General features: G+C 41.1%; 1 protein-coding gene across 4 annotated transcripts in view; it reads left to right on the top strand.

The window, feature by feature from the left end:
* The window catches only part of INPP4B (inositol polyphosphate-4-phosphatase type II B), a 271452-nt gene that overhangs the window by 105373 nt on the left and 149807 nt on the right, over positions 1–16272 (top strand). For all 4 annotated transcript variants that reach the window (XM_053910927.2, XM_053910928.1, XM_053910926.1 and 1 more), the window contains 2 exons: positions 9496–9607; positions 15848–15920. In XM_053910927.2, coding sequence (XP_053766902.1) covers positions 9496–9607; positions 15848–15920 — 185 coding nt within the window. The remainder of the gene's footprint in view (positions 1–9495; positions 9608–15847; positions 15921–16272) is intronic.

Genomic DNA, 16272 nt, shown 5'->3' with positions numbered 1-16272 from the left:
GTCCTGTTCTGAAGAATTTTCATCAATTTTGTGATGGTTTGGTGTAGCTCCCAACCGCTCACACCAAAGCTCCTAAGAAACCTGCTTCCTGAGCTACCTGATCTTTCCTCTGAGCACAAGACACCTGGGCTCCTGGTTGCAGGCTGCTTACCAGAAAGCCCAAGACTTGATCAGAAGCTTGGAACGTTCAGCTCCACACCCTATCCTCCAAGGAGACAGGGGCCGGAAATTGCATGAACGTTCCTTCATGCCTACGCAAGCGGCCCTCCAGAAAAATGTCAAAAGTGTGGGGCTCAAACAGCTTCTGGGTCGGGGAACACATTCATGCACTGGGAGGGCGGTGCATTGCCCCTCAGGACCGAAGCCCCTGCACACGGGGCCCTTCCAGACCTCACCTGATGTGTCTCTCCATCTGGCTGTGCATCTTCACCCTTTATGATGCCCTTTGTAGCATCATAAACTGGTGAAGGTAGCGGTAAGTACTTTTCTAAGTCCTGTGAACTGTTCTAGCAAATGATCAAATCCAAGGAGACAGTCGTAAGAACCTCTGATTTGTAGCCAAGTCAGACAGAAGTTCTGGGTAACCTTACTACTTATTGACCAGGAAGCTAAAAATAAATAGATAAAGAAGTAACCATCATTTCATCTTTTGGTTTTCATAAACAAATTTAAAAAAATCAGATGTAGCCTTCAGATTGGACAAATCCCAGCACTGCTGATGACTTGTGAGGGGTCCTCGAGCCTTTCCCTTAATCTCTCTGGGCCTCTCAGGGTTGTTTCAAGCTTGTGAAACTTTTATTTGGCACACGAACTCTTTGGTTCTCAAAAATTTACAAAAGGATATAGAGGCATCTCTCTTGAATTGACAATTTCGATCCTTTGGCTGAATTTTTACTCTTTCTCCTTCCTTTGAGAACCTCAGTCAGCCAACTACCCGGGCCCATTATTTTTCTTACATGGATTTTTTTAGAGATGTGAAAATACACCTCTTAACTACTAATAGACATGCTCTCTTACAATCAGAAATAGTGAAGTAATGCTTTAAAAGGGAGATATTTGGATAAAAAGTATTGCTCTCTCACGCACTTCGTGTTGAGAAACTGGTGCAGGACATTTGGCTGATTCCTGCTGATCTTCCCATTCTGTTTCGCATGAATAAAAGACATTCACTTTCCATGTACTTGAACTTGCCATGAGTCTTGAATTTTGCTTTAATTACTTTCCTTCCTTTTAACAAAAATTTCTGGAGGGATTTTTATTGTTCTAACCAGACTGTCTTAACTGTGAATGAGTCACATTTTGACCTCTAAAGTAATTACCCGGCGATTTAGTAACACAGTATTAAGACAATGTAGTAAAACAACCTAAAATCGGAGAATGGAAAATTTCAGGTTTTGTAGTATTTTAAAATAAGTGCTGCCCTGTCTGTTCATGCATGTTTTGCACAGCTAAACCGAGTCTCCTTATTGTGGCAAAGCCATTACTCATTCTTGGGTCCCCACGTAGAAGTCCTTCCACATGGCTGTCCCTCCTTTCCCCTGTTTGTCCACTTCTAACTCTGGCCCTAATGCCCTCTGCTCCCCAACTGTATTCTGATGCCTGAGGCCCCCCTCAGCCCTATCCCCTATCCTCAGTCATTTTTCTTCATTTAACGGGAAGCTGGCTCTGTTTCCCTAACAGCCCTGCTGAACAGCTGCCCTTCATACCTGCTGTAGCGTGGGCATCTTCTGAAAACTCTCCTGGACTGAGGCTCACGGCCTCAGATATATCGTTGGGTTTCTCACATTACTAGGGAGACCTAAAGCTGTCACCAGCCCTCATTTCATGAGGATTTTAATTCTCAGTTCACTGTGTCCCTCTTCAGCACTGCTCCTCCTACACGTCTTATGAATTGATCTTGTGAATTCATTGGGCTCTTAGGATTTCCTCTACCTGCTTTGCATCCCACTCCCTTGGTCACTCCCTAGATTTTGTCATTAATCTCGCCCCTCCAAGTCTTAATTTTAAGTATTCTATGTTCTGATTCCCATCTCGTATCTTTCCAGTAGCCTTCTTGTTGCTCCTCGACTCTACCAAGTGACTGATCCTAAAAGTCACGTCTTAGAGCTAACATTTTGTTCAGATTCTCCACACTTGCATCCTCACAGCTGAGCAGGCTAGGATGCTCTGACTTCTGTGCGTCTAGGTTTCGTGAGAGACCATGACCCCTAACGTCATAGGTGCCCTCTCTGCCCAGTCTATCGCCCTCCTAGATCTCCCTGTTTGCCCTCCTGCTCTCCTGGACCATTATTTTGTACATCCTTGTTCCGGAACCTCCAAAATATCTTCCCTCTTCCTCATTCTCATTGGATTGATCTAGTTTCTGTTTCACTGAGAAGAGGAATTTGACAATTTCCTACACCTTTTTTTTTTTTTTACCAACCCATCAGCTCCTATTTACCCTTCCTCCTGTTACTCTAGATGAACTCTGGTCCATGTCTAAAGTCAACCCCCCCACTTGTCTTTTAGATTGCATCTTTTGTCACCTATCCAAGACATTACATCAACAATTATCCCCTTTTACTCTTGTATCATGATTATTTCCTTTGTACCAGACCATGTCTATTAGCATTAAAAATGCCACCAAATCTCCCAAATCTCTTTGTAACTTCCACTCTACTTCCCTGCTCTTCTTAATAGAAGAACCATTATATGAGTTGTCTCTACTTTGCCTTCGATGCTGGTCTGTTGAATCCATGCTCACCAGGCTTTCATCCCTGTTCCTTCACCTTAATAGCTCTTGCCGTGATCAGGAATGAATGGCATCTGTATGGTTAAGTCCAGCAGACAATTCTCCATGCTCCTCTCTTGACATATCTGCACAGTGGATAACTCCCTCCTTAAAACACGTTCCTCACTGGGTATCTGAGATATCAGACTGACACCATCTTAGCAGACTGGAGAAATTCTCCCGCCGGCCTTGGAAAAGCAACCTGCCCTCTTGCGAACTGCCTACAGAGAGGCCACATGGTGAGAACTCAGAGGTATTCTGAGGAGCTGGTGTCATCCCATCCCATAGCTAGCCAAAAAATGGCGGGGGGCAGATATACAGCCATAGGAAATGAATTCTGCCAATACCGTCATTTTGAGTCCTCAAATAGCTGCCGTGTGCCTCCTGTCCAGGTTTTATGGCTGTGTTCCGCGGGCGGGACAGGGCACAGTGTGCTCGCTCCCTCTTGCCTGCAACACCTTATCTACCAATGGTGAATCATGGCATACTGTTAACTCGAATGTTACCTTGGTTGCCTCTGAATCCTGAAAAAAACATTTTCATGATGTCAATCTTGTTTTCTCACTAGCTGACAGGATATTTCTTACATTCAAGTAGACAGTTTGTTTTTTCACATTTAATGTTGGAACAAGGAGTTTCAAATCTAACTTAACTGTGTCTATATTTTTAATAGAGTCACAATAAAGGGAAGATTTGCTTTAGCTGATTTTGTTGGGGGAGTTTTTTAGCAGTATTTCGTAGCATTAGAGAGGACTTGCAAGCCAATTAGTCTGAAAACTGGATGACCAACCTATCTAGGGTGTGCTCTTGAAGCTTCGTGTCCCGGACTGTGTCAGCGCAGTAGTCATTGCCCTACCCGGAAGCCTTTTTGTAATTAAATGGAAGGCATTTTATTTTTGGTCACATAAATCTTGTGAGATAAGTAGAATGGTTTGTAACCTTCATATTTATAGCTAGAACAATTTTATAGAAGTGCCTGCTCATGGTCACATAGCTCTTACTACAAAGAGTCAGCCCCATAACTGAGAACTTTGTCAAAGTCCACTGCACTTTCCACTACGCATGCTGTGTTATTTAATGGTGTGTGAAGACGTGGACCAGTTTGAACTAAAGCTACGGAGCTGTTTAGAACTTTTGACGAGTCCTGATATGAAGCATTCAAAGACAGGCTATACTTCAGATTCTCTGGGTTGGCATTGGGCAACATCTAAGGGCTTTTAACACAGGAAGGGAAATAAAAAAAGAGGCAGCAGAGCTTTAAGAAGAAACCCTTACAGGGATGGACTGGAATAGAAAGCTACCAGAAGATGGGACTTCGGCTCTTCAGGTGTAACATAACAGAGGCAGTGAAACTAATTGGGACCTTGCCATTGGAGAGGAACACACGAAAGAAACTTTGTAGACAAAGAATCAGTAGGATGTGGTGACTCATTGGAAGGTAGGAGCAAGGCAGAAAGAGAGGTGGATTATTCTGTGGTTTTGGTCTTTGGAGAATAGTACGCTGTCGATGTGAGTTGGGGTTTGAGGAAAGGAAATGCTAGGTTTCAAGCTTATAGAATGTGACATGATGATGTCAGGACAAAAGGACATTGGAGTTCTAAATCAGGAAATCAGGACAGAGGAGGGAATATAGGAGAATTGTGTTAGACTCTCATAGAAGAGAGAACTGAATCCCATAATAATGGGTGGCATTTCTGAAGGCCAACTTATAATGAGAAAAGAAGAAAACACCAAGGACCAAACCTTAGTGTTTAAGTTCTAATAGTAAGAACTACTAAAAAGTTTTATTTGAGTTCTACTTTTAAAGTATTATATGGCTTCATAATGTATGAATTTCAGCTAGAATAGAGGTACGTTTAGTTTAAATATATTTAAACTAAAACATATATTGAACACATATATAAAACACATATTAACATATATAACACATATATTAACACATATTTAAACAGAACTCACTTTTGTGAGCCTTATGTAAATCTGGCATTGCCAGACAAATGTATTCACCAGAAAGACCGTGAGTGTGCGCTGGCTGGCTCGCTCACTGTGTACTTAGAGTCCTTGTTTGTCTTCATCCAGGTGAGGTCTTCATTTCCCAGTTGTACGAGCAGATGGTTTAAATGCAAGGCGTGTCTTGCAGCTGAAGATATCTGTGCATAGCAGCAGGCTTGCTTTGCATTCACAAAGACTGACAGAGCTGGTGATGGGTTTTCCCTGGATGCTCACAGAGTCACTTGTTGGTTTGTATCTCTGTGGCATTTCCAAAGTAGAGGAATTATTTACATGTTACTGTTTAACCTTTCCAGAGGTAGTTTTTTTTCTTTTTGCTCTGCTAAGAATGGTACAATAGGTGGTGAAGAAGTTTAGAGGAAAAATGTCATTCAGCTGTCCTGTATTAGGAAAATTGTCTCCCTTCCCCTTTTCTTCAAGTCTTTTAAAAATGTTTGCATGTTTCAGCCCAGGAAGTTGAATGTTTCATTAGGAGGCATCAGGGGAGTTACTTTTAAGGCAGATTTTAAAGAATCTTAATCACTGATGTATTATACATGCTGAAACCTAAGTGAGAAGAGAGTATAGATTGCTGTTGCTGAAATTCCCCACTTTTTCATCTTGTGGGCATGGTTAAATATTTAAGTGTAGCTGCTGAAGGAAATAAGAACTTGATGTTGTGATCGAAGTATTATAGTGGCCATGAACTATCCATCTTTCATTTCTCTTACAGTTCTATGCATTAGCTAGCGGTAATGACCTGGCAATAGACTGTTTGAAATAGCATGGTCTTCTTTTTTCTTCACATAAATTGAGATAGTTATCTATTACTACAGCCTGTTCTTATTGCCACATATATTTTTACAGAAGTGTTTCTTGGTTCAGTCAAATTTATTTCCTTATAAAAAATACCAGGATACGATGCCATAATGCCAACAAAATATATATATATGCATTGGATATAATAAGAAAACGCCACTCTTTTATTGGACTATAAGTTTTGAGTGTCTTCCCAGGTTTAGCATGCATTTTGTCTGGTTTGTTTGGGGGGAAGGCTGGACAGGAAGGTGGGGGGAGAGGATGAGAGGCTGGAATGTGTCTGAGATTTTCCCCAAGGACGTAGCAGCCTCTGATGGCCGATGGTACCTACGGCTGAGTCATACTATGGAATCATAGGAGTAATTAGTGCATGGGCACTAATTGCTGATATTATGGAGCAACTGCTAGAAACTGACTCTTTGTTTTGCAGTATAGGACACTAACATCCAGAGAATTGAGCTGACATTGTTCTTTGTCACGGAGCTAGTTAGCAGCTGAGCTGGAAGCAGTGCTTGGGTTTCTTGATTCCAAGTCCAGAACTCCCTTCAATATGTCTCTTATAAAGATATGATGAATTTCTAGAACATAAGATTCAGTAGATCTTTTGTGATGAATAATGATTAAGCTATTATTACTAGCCTCCCCAGCATGATGGGTTGAAAGCATAATTAAGCATTCAAGAATGTATTTTTTTTTTCTAAAATTCTATGAAACAACCTTTGGAGACGTGGAATAGATATTTCAGTCATGACTCTCCTGATTGGAAAGAAGTGTTCAATATCCATACTCTGTGCATAGAAAATTCATACGGAACAAATAAGAACCTTCCCTGCATTTTAAGCACCGGTTCGTCGGCAGGGCAAACCATGCTCTGTGTATCCTGGGTTCATTGGTTAGTCCTGTGTTCTCCACTCCATCTCCCACAAATCTCAGACGAAGAAGCGTGGTGCAGGGTACTTAGGGCGTCCTATCTAAAATGGTTTGGGGGAAAGGTATTGATTCTAGAATCCCTCTAATGTCACTAGATTACCCAAGCTCCTTGCCTCGAGTTTGCTAAGGGACTAAGTGGAAGCCTTATGAGATAAGGCAAAGTAGGAAATCTGGGGACATAAAAATTATTGCAAAAATAGCCAGATACTTTTTAAAAAGGAATAGAGAGAACTATGGTTCAGAAGCTTCCTCCTACGATACATTGCTCAATCATCTACTTTGCCACTTTGAAATGCGTGCTGTCATTGAAATTATTTATAAACTTGTATTCTTTGCCCTATTAAGATTGGAAGCTTTATAACATCATCTTTTATTACTTAAAGCTTTATATCTCTAATGAGTACTTTATCACTGTTGAAATACATATGACATAGATCCTATCATCTTTTCCTATAATATTTGATGACTATTGTAGTAAAATATTTCTGGAGAGAATCAAATCAAATACAATATAACACAGTAATGACAATACTAATTCTGTTGCTGCTGCTGCAACTAGGTGAAGAAGTGGGGGAGATGGGAGAAGCACTTATTTTGTGGATAAGGCATTGTTCTGAGCACTTCTCAAAAATCATGTCATTTCATGTAATCCTTACAACACAGTTATTACCATCTGCACTTTACAAAGGAAGTGTCTTGTAGCCAAGTTCCTGGCCCTTGGTCATGCAGCTGGCAGATAAGTCCAATTCCCGAGTTCCCACTTTTAACCGTTACAACACACACGGGCGTATCGCCGAGTCCCGGGATGGGCTGTGGCAGGTCTACCTTCGGTGCCAAATCATTACGTGCGTGATTCACTATAGTTCAAGGAAAACATTAGAATATTACATACAGGCTTTGCATTAAGCTACCTCAGCTTGTTCAAGCAAAAAAAATTAAACAATTCTTCTGAGAAGATACAGATGTCTTTAATTATTATTAATGATCAGTTTAGGGGGGGGGGCGTCTATAAATCCCTTAGGAGAAAATTATAGGTGGTACCAATGAGGGTTCTAATCAATAAACTATGTAACTATTAGGTGCTGAAAAATTGTAGAGTTATGTCACATCATAATTTATGACAAGTTTTTGTGTCATTGTCAACAGGGAAAGGGTGTGATGAATTGTTTAAAACCACCCCAGAATTGGAGCTAACGGAGTTTTCACACAGTCACAGATTAACTGTCAGCCATGTGCTTGCCTTCTCTGTGATGAGTGTGTTTTCCGTGTTAATTTTAAATAATCGAGTCAATATTATGATTTACACTGATTTAAAAATTGCCAAGAAGCATTTTATATCTTAGTAAGAAATATTAATACACTATTTAACAAGTAAATAACTTTTTATGTACATAATCTTTATTTTATTACATTATAACATTAGCTATGTATGTCCACAGAATTTTCTATTTCAGTTTTCTCAAAAGCATAATTCATGATCTAATAACATAATTGTTACTTAACTTAGTCATATGATTTTTATTAGCCTTTTGGTAAACTACTCATACTAATTTTCCCATGCCTCTTTTCTGAAATCTCCAATAATAAAAGAGTGACATTTAGAAGGAATTGGTTGAAGGAGAGACAGCATTGGCATTCAGATTAGAGTTCAAAAACAATTTCAGAAAAGAACATGACTAAATAAAGAAAACTGTCATGTGACTACTATTAATCAGTTAGTCTTAGAAGTTACAGCAACAGTTACAACTAGGGGGGTGGATTGCTACCTATTTTCAAAAAAAGGAAAGGTTCAAGGGAGAAATATCATGACAATATTTCTGTGGTACGATGGCATCATTTATTCTGTATATTTTCTCATCCAGAGAAAGAAATGAGAAATGAGAGAGTCCTTTGCACTGGGCAAGTCTTTCCATCTTTTGAGTCTCCGTTTTTTCAATCTGAGAGAGCAACAGGTTGTACTAAATGATCTCCACAATTAGTTTCTGCTCTGTGTATACCTTAACTTTCTCGCGTTTGCTCGGAGAGTCCTTGTTACCTAGTCTCTTAGAAAGAAAAATGATGTTAGGACAAAGACACAAAATCAAATTCTGTGGCCAATGGCGCGGTGATAGAGGAATATAGGGATGTTGATTCTCCTCTCTGTTGCATTCGGCTGCATTTTCTGTAATAGATGTACACAATATCCCACACAACTGGTTTAGAGGGCTGCATTTTATGCCGGGCAGAGATGTGGAGGCTGCCAAACAGGGCCAGACCCGTGGCTCTGGAGGCCGCTGTTGGCAGCCTGGTGGAGCTCTCACCCTCTCGAAGTCCTTGTTGACAATCCATGCACTTATCTTGCAAATGAATCATTACTTTCCTTTTGAAATTAAAAACAGCACCGACATTAACATGGGTGGATGTGTTTTAAGCAGATTTGTTTAATTAAAACTGATATGTTTGCACATACTGCAGTCCTTTCTTATCCACTGGGGATCCATTTCAAACCCCCAGTGGATGCCCGAAACTGGGGGTTTGCCACACCCTATGTGACATACTGTACTTTGTTTTTTCTCCTATACATAATACCTGTGATAGCGTTTACTTTATAAAGTAAGCACAGTAAGGGATGAGCAACACTAATAACAAAATAGAACAGTTATAACACTATACTGTAGTAAAAGTTATGTGAATGTGGTCTTTTCCTTTCAGAATATTTTATTGTGTTTTATGTCCTGTGTGGAGATGCTGGACAAAGGGAATATTCATGTCCTGGGCAAGGTGGGGCAGGACTCTGGGAGATTTTGTCATGCTAGTCAGAATAGCACGAGTTTTTAAAACTTACAAATTGCTTATTTCTGGAATGTTTCTACTTAATATTTTTGGCCCACACTTGACAGGAGGTAACTGAAATCGCAGGAAGCGCGGCTGCTGGTAAGGGGGTGCTAACTGTAATTTAAGGAAAGACAAGGTTCTTACCTTTCCATTTCATTTATTTTTGGTTGCAGAACTTCCGATGGTGGCAAAGTCGTCGGCACCATAGAAGTCAGTGTCGTGAAGATGGGGGAGATTGAGGATGGGGAAGCCGACCACATCACGACAGATGTGCAGGGACAAAAGGTAGGGTCCCGGCCCGCTCATTGCACAAGTTAAATGAGAAATGACCGTCGTTGCCAGGTGCTCGAGTCACCAACACCTCTGTGGGGCATGCAGTCTCATTATTCGAGAGCTAAATGAGAAATCAGCTCTGGAACTGGAGTACCTTACCGTATTTCATTCCCTGAACCAGAGAGCTGTTCGCATGGGACTCTGCCGAGCCAGGCGCCCCTGGGAAACACCTTCTTCCTCACCGCTGGCTCCCGTGTTGACTCTGCATCTTCTCAGTGGGAACAAAAGTGTAGATCCGGGTGGCATTTTCCCACAATTAGCCCTTCATGAGACGCCCAGGAAACTCCTGGAGGGCTGCTGCCAAAAGCAAGCACTTCGCTACTCTCAGAAAGCTCTTTGGAAGAAGACGCAGTGTAAACTTGGATTTCGTTTTCAGGTGAAGGGGGGCAGATTCAACAACACTGTGCCTCATGCAACTGCAGAGAGCGAAGCAGGAAACGGTGCCCAGGAAGGGCAGCTCTGGAGGAGGGGCAATGAGTGCTGGGGGCCCAGCGGCTTCCTTGAAGTCCAGGAGGAAGGCCAATGCATATCAATGTGTGCCCAGGAGTTTTACTTTCTTTCTACTTCCTTTTTTCTAAGAAAGGGAAGCTTGATATCAAGTATTATCCTAAATTCCCATCTTAGGAATGCAATGGCCTGTTTTATTGAAGCACAGGGCACAGACTTAAAAACTGCTAATAGTTTTTTTCAGGAAAAAGAGTTTGTATATATATTACAATTCCTACATTTTTGTAAATGAACTTTTTTTTAATGATAAGGCCTAGTCTGACTTAATTTCTGGCTTAGTGTCTCTTATCTGGGAGCATTTGAATTCTGATAATAAGGAAACATTTACACAGAAGATGGCATTTATGTAACACTTAAAAATTATTAATTATACAAAGTATATCTAAGACTACATTTCAAAAACATACTGTTCTTGCCCCAGGGGAGGCTAAAATCTTATCTGCTGCCTCAAGTCTCGTTCCTCTCTGTTCCCTTACTCTCCCTTGGAGCATATCCTAGATGGTGAAAACATTCCAAGGAGGCCCGAACTTTGAATCAGATTTCTTCCAAATGCCAGATGTCAGGGTCATGGTGGAGTTTCGTAGCAGATCCTCTGAGGATTTGTGCAGTCAAGACCCCCGTTTGGGGGCTAGGTCCCTTCCTTGGATCCTTGTATCCTTTGGAGTTCTATATAAGACCATGTGGGTGCTCGGATGTAAATTAAGGATTGAGGATTTAGGGTGGAAGCGAGGACTGAGAGCAGAAATAGGCAGATAAGCTGCCTGGACCTGTGGGAGCGAGCCGGGGGGCCAGGAGCAGACACATGTCCTGTTTCAAAGCTGGGCTCCTTTCCCTGCCTTTGAGTCTACTACTGGCCACTCTGTCCTCAAAGCTCACCCACCCTGTGAGTCCCTTGCTGTGCTGCTGTCACGAGGTAGCACAAATAGAGTCACACACTTTTCGTAACTGGAGAGCCCGACATGCAGGAACACGCCCCACCCAAGTCCTGCTTTATGTGTCTGACCCAGAAATGTGAACTTAAAAAGAGACTCAACTAAGCAGTTCTGGAAATAGGAGGTGACAGTGTCAGCACAAACTGTGCACGAGTCACAGGTGTCAAAAACAGTAAGCGCACCCAGCTCTGCTGGCATTACCTTCGTCCTGTCTGGATTCCGAGTAAACTTTGACCTTTTGCAAGTTTTTTAATAGAGTTGCTCTGGACTCTGTTGGCAGTCCTTGGGCGTATGCGTGATTGAGTGCAGGACATGGAGTGAGTCCACTCCGCATGATACTCAGAAGAGTCATGTAGAAATGACTTTATCTCCATGGTTTTCAAAGCGTGGTCCGTCATCTGGGCTGTTCTTTAGAAATGCCAGCGCAAAGCCCCTTTTGCTGATTCGCTAAATCAAAATCACTGAAGTGCATTAACACAATTTGTTACCAATGGCAATTTAAGTCCTGAATTAGTGAATGACTAAAGCATGTGAAAAGACAAAGTCACGGAGAGAAAGGATATCCCTCTCGCCGGTGTGCGTGAACAGGGGGGAAAGAAACAGAACTACTCCTAGACCCATAGTCGTGAGGGTGACACGTGTTATCCCTCCTGTATATTGAAGCAGATAAAAGATGAATGACTGCACTGATCAGCTCAGCGGCCATAATAAAATATCATAGACTGAGTGGCTTAAGCACTGAAATTTATTTTCTCACAGTTGTGGAGAATTAGGAAGTCCCATGTCAGAATGTCAGATGATTCAGTTCCCAGCTATCACTCTCTTCCTGGTGGGAAGGCTCCTTGCTGTGTTTTCACCTGGCCTTTCCTCAGTGCATTGCAGACAGAGAGAGAGAGAGAGAGAGAGAGAGAGAGCGAGCTCTGGGGTCTCTTTCTCTTCTTGTAGGACACCAACCCTATTGGATTAGGGCCCCATCCTAATGACCTCATTTAACCTTAGTTAACTCCCTAAAGGTCTTATCTCCAGATATATTCACATGGGGTTTGGGCTTCAACATGTGAATTTTAAGGAACACAATTCAGTTTTTAACAATACCTCTCATATAAAATATTGCATTTTAATTTTGAATTTTACATAGCCTTCAGAGCATGAAATAAAATATTAAAAAATACAAACTCCTCTCATATATATTTACTTACTTGTTTTCTCAAATCATATTATTGATATACAGGGTGGGGAAAACTAGGTTTATAGTTGTTTGTATGAAAAATAATACAATGATTAATAAATAATAACACAAGAATAAATTCTGTGTTTTGCACACTCCCACTGTAAACCTACTTTTGGCCACTCCCTGTACATTTTTCACCCAGGGAAGATGGAGCAGGGGGGCGGGGATTCACCATTCTGCACCAGTTCCAGCTTTTATTTGATTTCAGCATACATGGAAATAGAAGACAAAGCGTTCGTACCACATAGCAGTAGAAAGAAAAGTTCACAAAAAATACTAACCTTGTCCTTGTACAGAACCAATATATTAGGTGAATTATTGCAGTAAGTATCCAACTTTTTTTTCATTTTGGAGTTATTTTTGATTCCTCCCTTTTCCTCACAATCACAGTGAATATGTCAGCAAATCCTGTTGATTCTGACTTCTTCATGAATCCGGAATCCGAGGACTCATGACCCCTTCGCGGTTGCCAACGCTGACTGTCACCTGCGTTTTCACAACAGTCTCTTAAATGTCTCCCCAATTCCTCCCTCCCTCCGCCCAACCCACCCCGGTCTGTTCTCAGCAGAGCGCTCATTAAAATGGAACGAGGAACATGCCATTCCTCCAGCAGCTTCTTACCTCCCTGAGAGTGTGAACCCGAAGCCTTCCAGTGGCCTGACTTAAAGTCCCACACATGCTGCCCCTGTTACTTTGCTCACCTCATCCTCTGCGCCGTGTTTTTCTGCTCACTTCCACCCGGCCACATTATCCTGCTGGACGCTAACAGAGGATGCAAAAACACATGTTATCAGGGACTTCCGGGAGACTCCAGACCAGATGTAAAGAACCATGATTTAAGGAATAAACTCACAGATATGAAAGTGCTTTGCCATGAAGTATTGGTCTTGGAGGGATTCCCACAGAGCTTTATGATCATTGTTCTTATAATTTGGCTAATTTTCTAGCCCAGTGAGTAGCAAATTGATATGTTCTGAGATATTTAAAGTCATTAAACTCCAAGAATTTTACACATCTTCTTTCTTCTCCTTGGCCACAATTACTATTGAATCTCACTTTTTAAAATATTCATCAAAATTAGTAGGTGTATGGTGCTACAGGTGGTCCAAAAAGTGTGTGACGCTTGCTACTCCTGCTCAGAGTCACGAATGTGATGTCATTCCATAGGGGGCACATGTAATGTTAGTGTGTGATGCTGTGAACATCCATCACTGTGATAAGAATGAGCAGTATATGTAGCTTAAGCCTCCTGAAGCGCGATGCCACATCTTCTTTTAATCTCTGCGTTCTCTGTAACATCTTAGCACAAATAAAAATGGTTCCAGGGTCAATTGTAACAATATAAAATAAAATGGGCTAAGGAAATAAGACATATAATTTTTTTGTTTAAAATATCTCTCAATCTAAAGAGAGACATAAGCTACACTCGGAGAACAAGTGAAGAAAATAACTGCCAAGTCCAAGTATGAAAATATTAATTAGCATAGTAAATATTTATGGGATAATTTCTGTTTATGTTTCATGGGTTTGAATCTTGAGATCCTTGTGAATAGGAGAGCTTTAAAGTACAATACAAAAGTTATAAAACAAGAATGCTATTAGGTTAAAATCATCCTAAGTTTCTGCCCCGCAGTGTGGATGGGATTATGGATGTAAGACATCGCATTTCTGTATCCATTTGTCAATATTGCAGGCCTTGGTAGGAAACAGAAGGTCGACTTTGATTCCACAAAAGTAGGGGTGCCTCCGTGCGGGGAGGCAACTTCTCAGGATGATAGCCCAATCCCTGTGAATAATGGACTTCTTCACTGAAAGGGTTTCATCTAAACTGTTTCCTTACGCTATATTGTAGATGATGATCTTCTTCTGGAAAGGAGGATGGCCCGTAGCTATACACCTAGTTCTTATGTGGACGGATATCAGAGATGAGTCAGGAAATGATGTGAACTCTAGTCTGAGGTTGCAGGATTTGATGGGCAGTAAAGAACCACTGTGTGTTCTAGAACAGAGCATTAACATGATGAATGTAGTGTTTACGAAACATTATTTTAACAGCCCTGTATAGGTCGGAGGGAAATATTGGAAATCGGAGAGATAAAGGGTTTTAAGGATGTCTCATCATCACTGCACACTCCTCTCATGATTTAGAAAGTGCATTTCCAAAATAGCTGTGGATTAGAAAAACGCAGAGGTCCCTTCTGACTTCTGGATGGTCGGAATTTAGAGGACATCAAATTTTAGAGCTGTTTGCAGTTATCTATTCTTTCAGTGAACTAGGACCTCAATGTAAGAACTGAAGAAATTTTCTGAGTAAGGTGATGAATGTTCTGATAGAGGTGTAAGTAGTGGACTATAAGAATACAGAAAGTAACATTTAAATCAAGGATTAAATGAACATCTCGAAATGCTTGAAGGATATATGCCTTCAATCATCATCAGCGACCTCAGTGGCCATGACTCCCCAGGGGGAGGGCAAGTGGAGGGAGACCCGTGGTCAGGACAGGTAGGAAACGGCCCCAGCAGTTCTGATGCACCATCCTAGGGAGGCTGGGCCGAGTCTGTGGGGCCTCTTGAGCAAAGCCGTGAGCCTGCCATCATGGCTGTGTCCCTTAGAACTCATCATCAAAAGAACGTCTCGGGTTTTTGTTTGTTTTGTTTTTATCTGCATTCATTTGTTTATATTTGACATATTTGACATAATTTGCTTTGAAAATTCATTCTTTCCCTTCCCTTGGCTTTTTTTGTTTGTTTGTTTTTTGGCTGGAGATAGAAGGAAACTCGTTTGAAGAAACAAATGCTGGTGCTAGTGTGAAAATAGGGGCCAGAAGACTTTCAATTTCATGGGAAGCTGAAGGAGAGCCCCACACTTCCTAACAGATTATCTGGGATATTGTGGTTACTCACCGGGAACACAGCAACACTCTCCTCTGATCTCTCCTCTGTCCTGTCTAGAAAGCTGTCGGCTCTGGGAAAGGCTCAGGGGCTTGTGATCTCTGGGTCGGCTTCTTTATGAGTTGCCCGAATGCTCGATGAGTGAGTGTTGACATTGTTTCGCTGGAGACAAAACCCTTCTTTTTCTTTTGTAGGTAGATGTCACAACATATTTTATTTTATATTTAAAGTTGCCCTTACTTAAACTAGAAAATAACTTTCTTTTTATTGATTCAAAATCATCCCTGCTGTTAGGGAAACAAAATCCTTCGGCTTGTCACCTGTGATTTGCTGTAGTAGGAACATTTGGGAACATTCCTCTCCCACTTTTTACTTTCTTTCCTAGGTCATCTTCCACTAGAACTGAAATGTCATCTGTCATTACATAATACAATCATGTTATATTCAAATAATCATGAGATAAGCCAGTTTCATCATAAAATAGTTTTATGAAAATAGTTTTACAACGTGTCTTGTTTAGAATCTTTTGAAACCATGTGCATAGCTTCATGTTTTGCAAACAACATCGAAGAATTTGCTTGTTTTGATTATTGTCAAACATGTTTTCTTTCCCCTTTTATTTTTTCCTAGTGTGCACTGGTATATGAATGTACAGCCCTAGAGAGTGTGAGCGGAAAAGACAACTTACCCTTTTTGAATGCAGGTAGGTACTTCAGCTCTAGACACTTAGTTTCACCTGAACATGATTTTTGATTTCCTATGAAATCACCACTGAACCTGGGCGGCCTGTGCACAGAATCACCTGTGAGCCCTTAGTGATGGAATCGGTAATTGCAAGGTGCCCGCAGAGTGGGGTAGCCTTGACAAGTTTATATGAAAGATATATAGATAACTTTCTAAATCTTTATACAAAGATATATAATCCTGTTAGCTGTTGGATTTTATGTTCTTGGAAACAAGACACACTGGAAGACAGAGTAAGTGTTAGACATGTGAAGCTCTTATTTGGTTTGACTTCCTAATTACAGAACTCAAGTTCAAGTGGCTAAAACAGT

The sequence above is a fragment of the Desmodus rotundus genome, chromosome 9, assembly GCF_022682495.2.
Source record: "Desmodus rotundus isolate HL8 chromosome 9, HLdesRot8A.1, whole genome shotgun sequence".
NCBI lineage: Eukaryota > Metazoa > Chordata > Mammalia > Chiroptera > Phyllostomidae > Desmodus > Desmodus rotundus.
The sequence above is the reverse complement of the archived record's forward strand: the minus strand, read 5'-3'. Positions and strand labels throughout refer to the sequence as shown.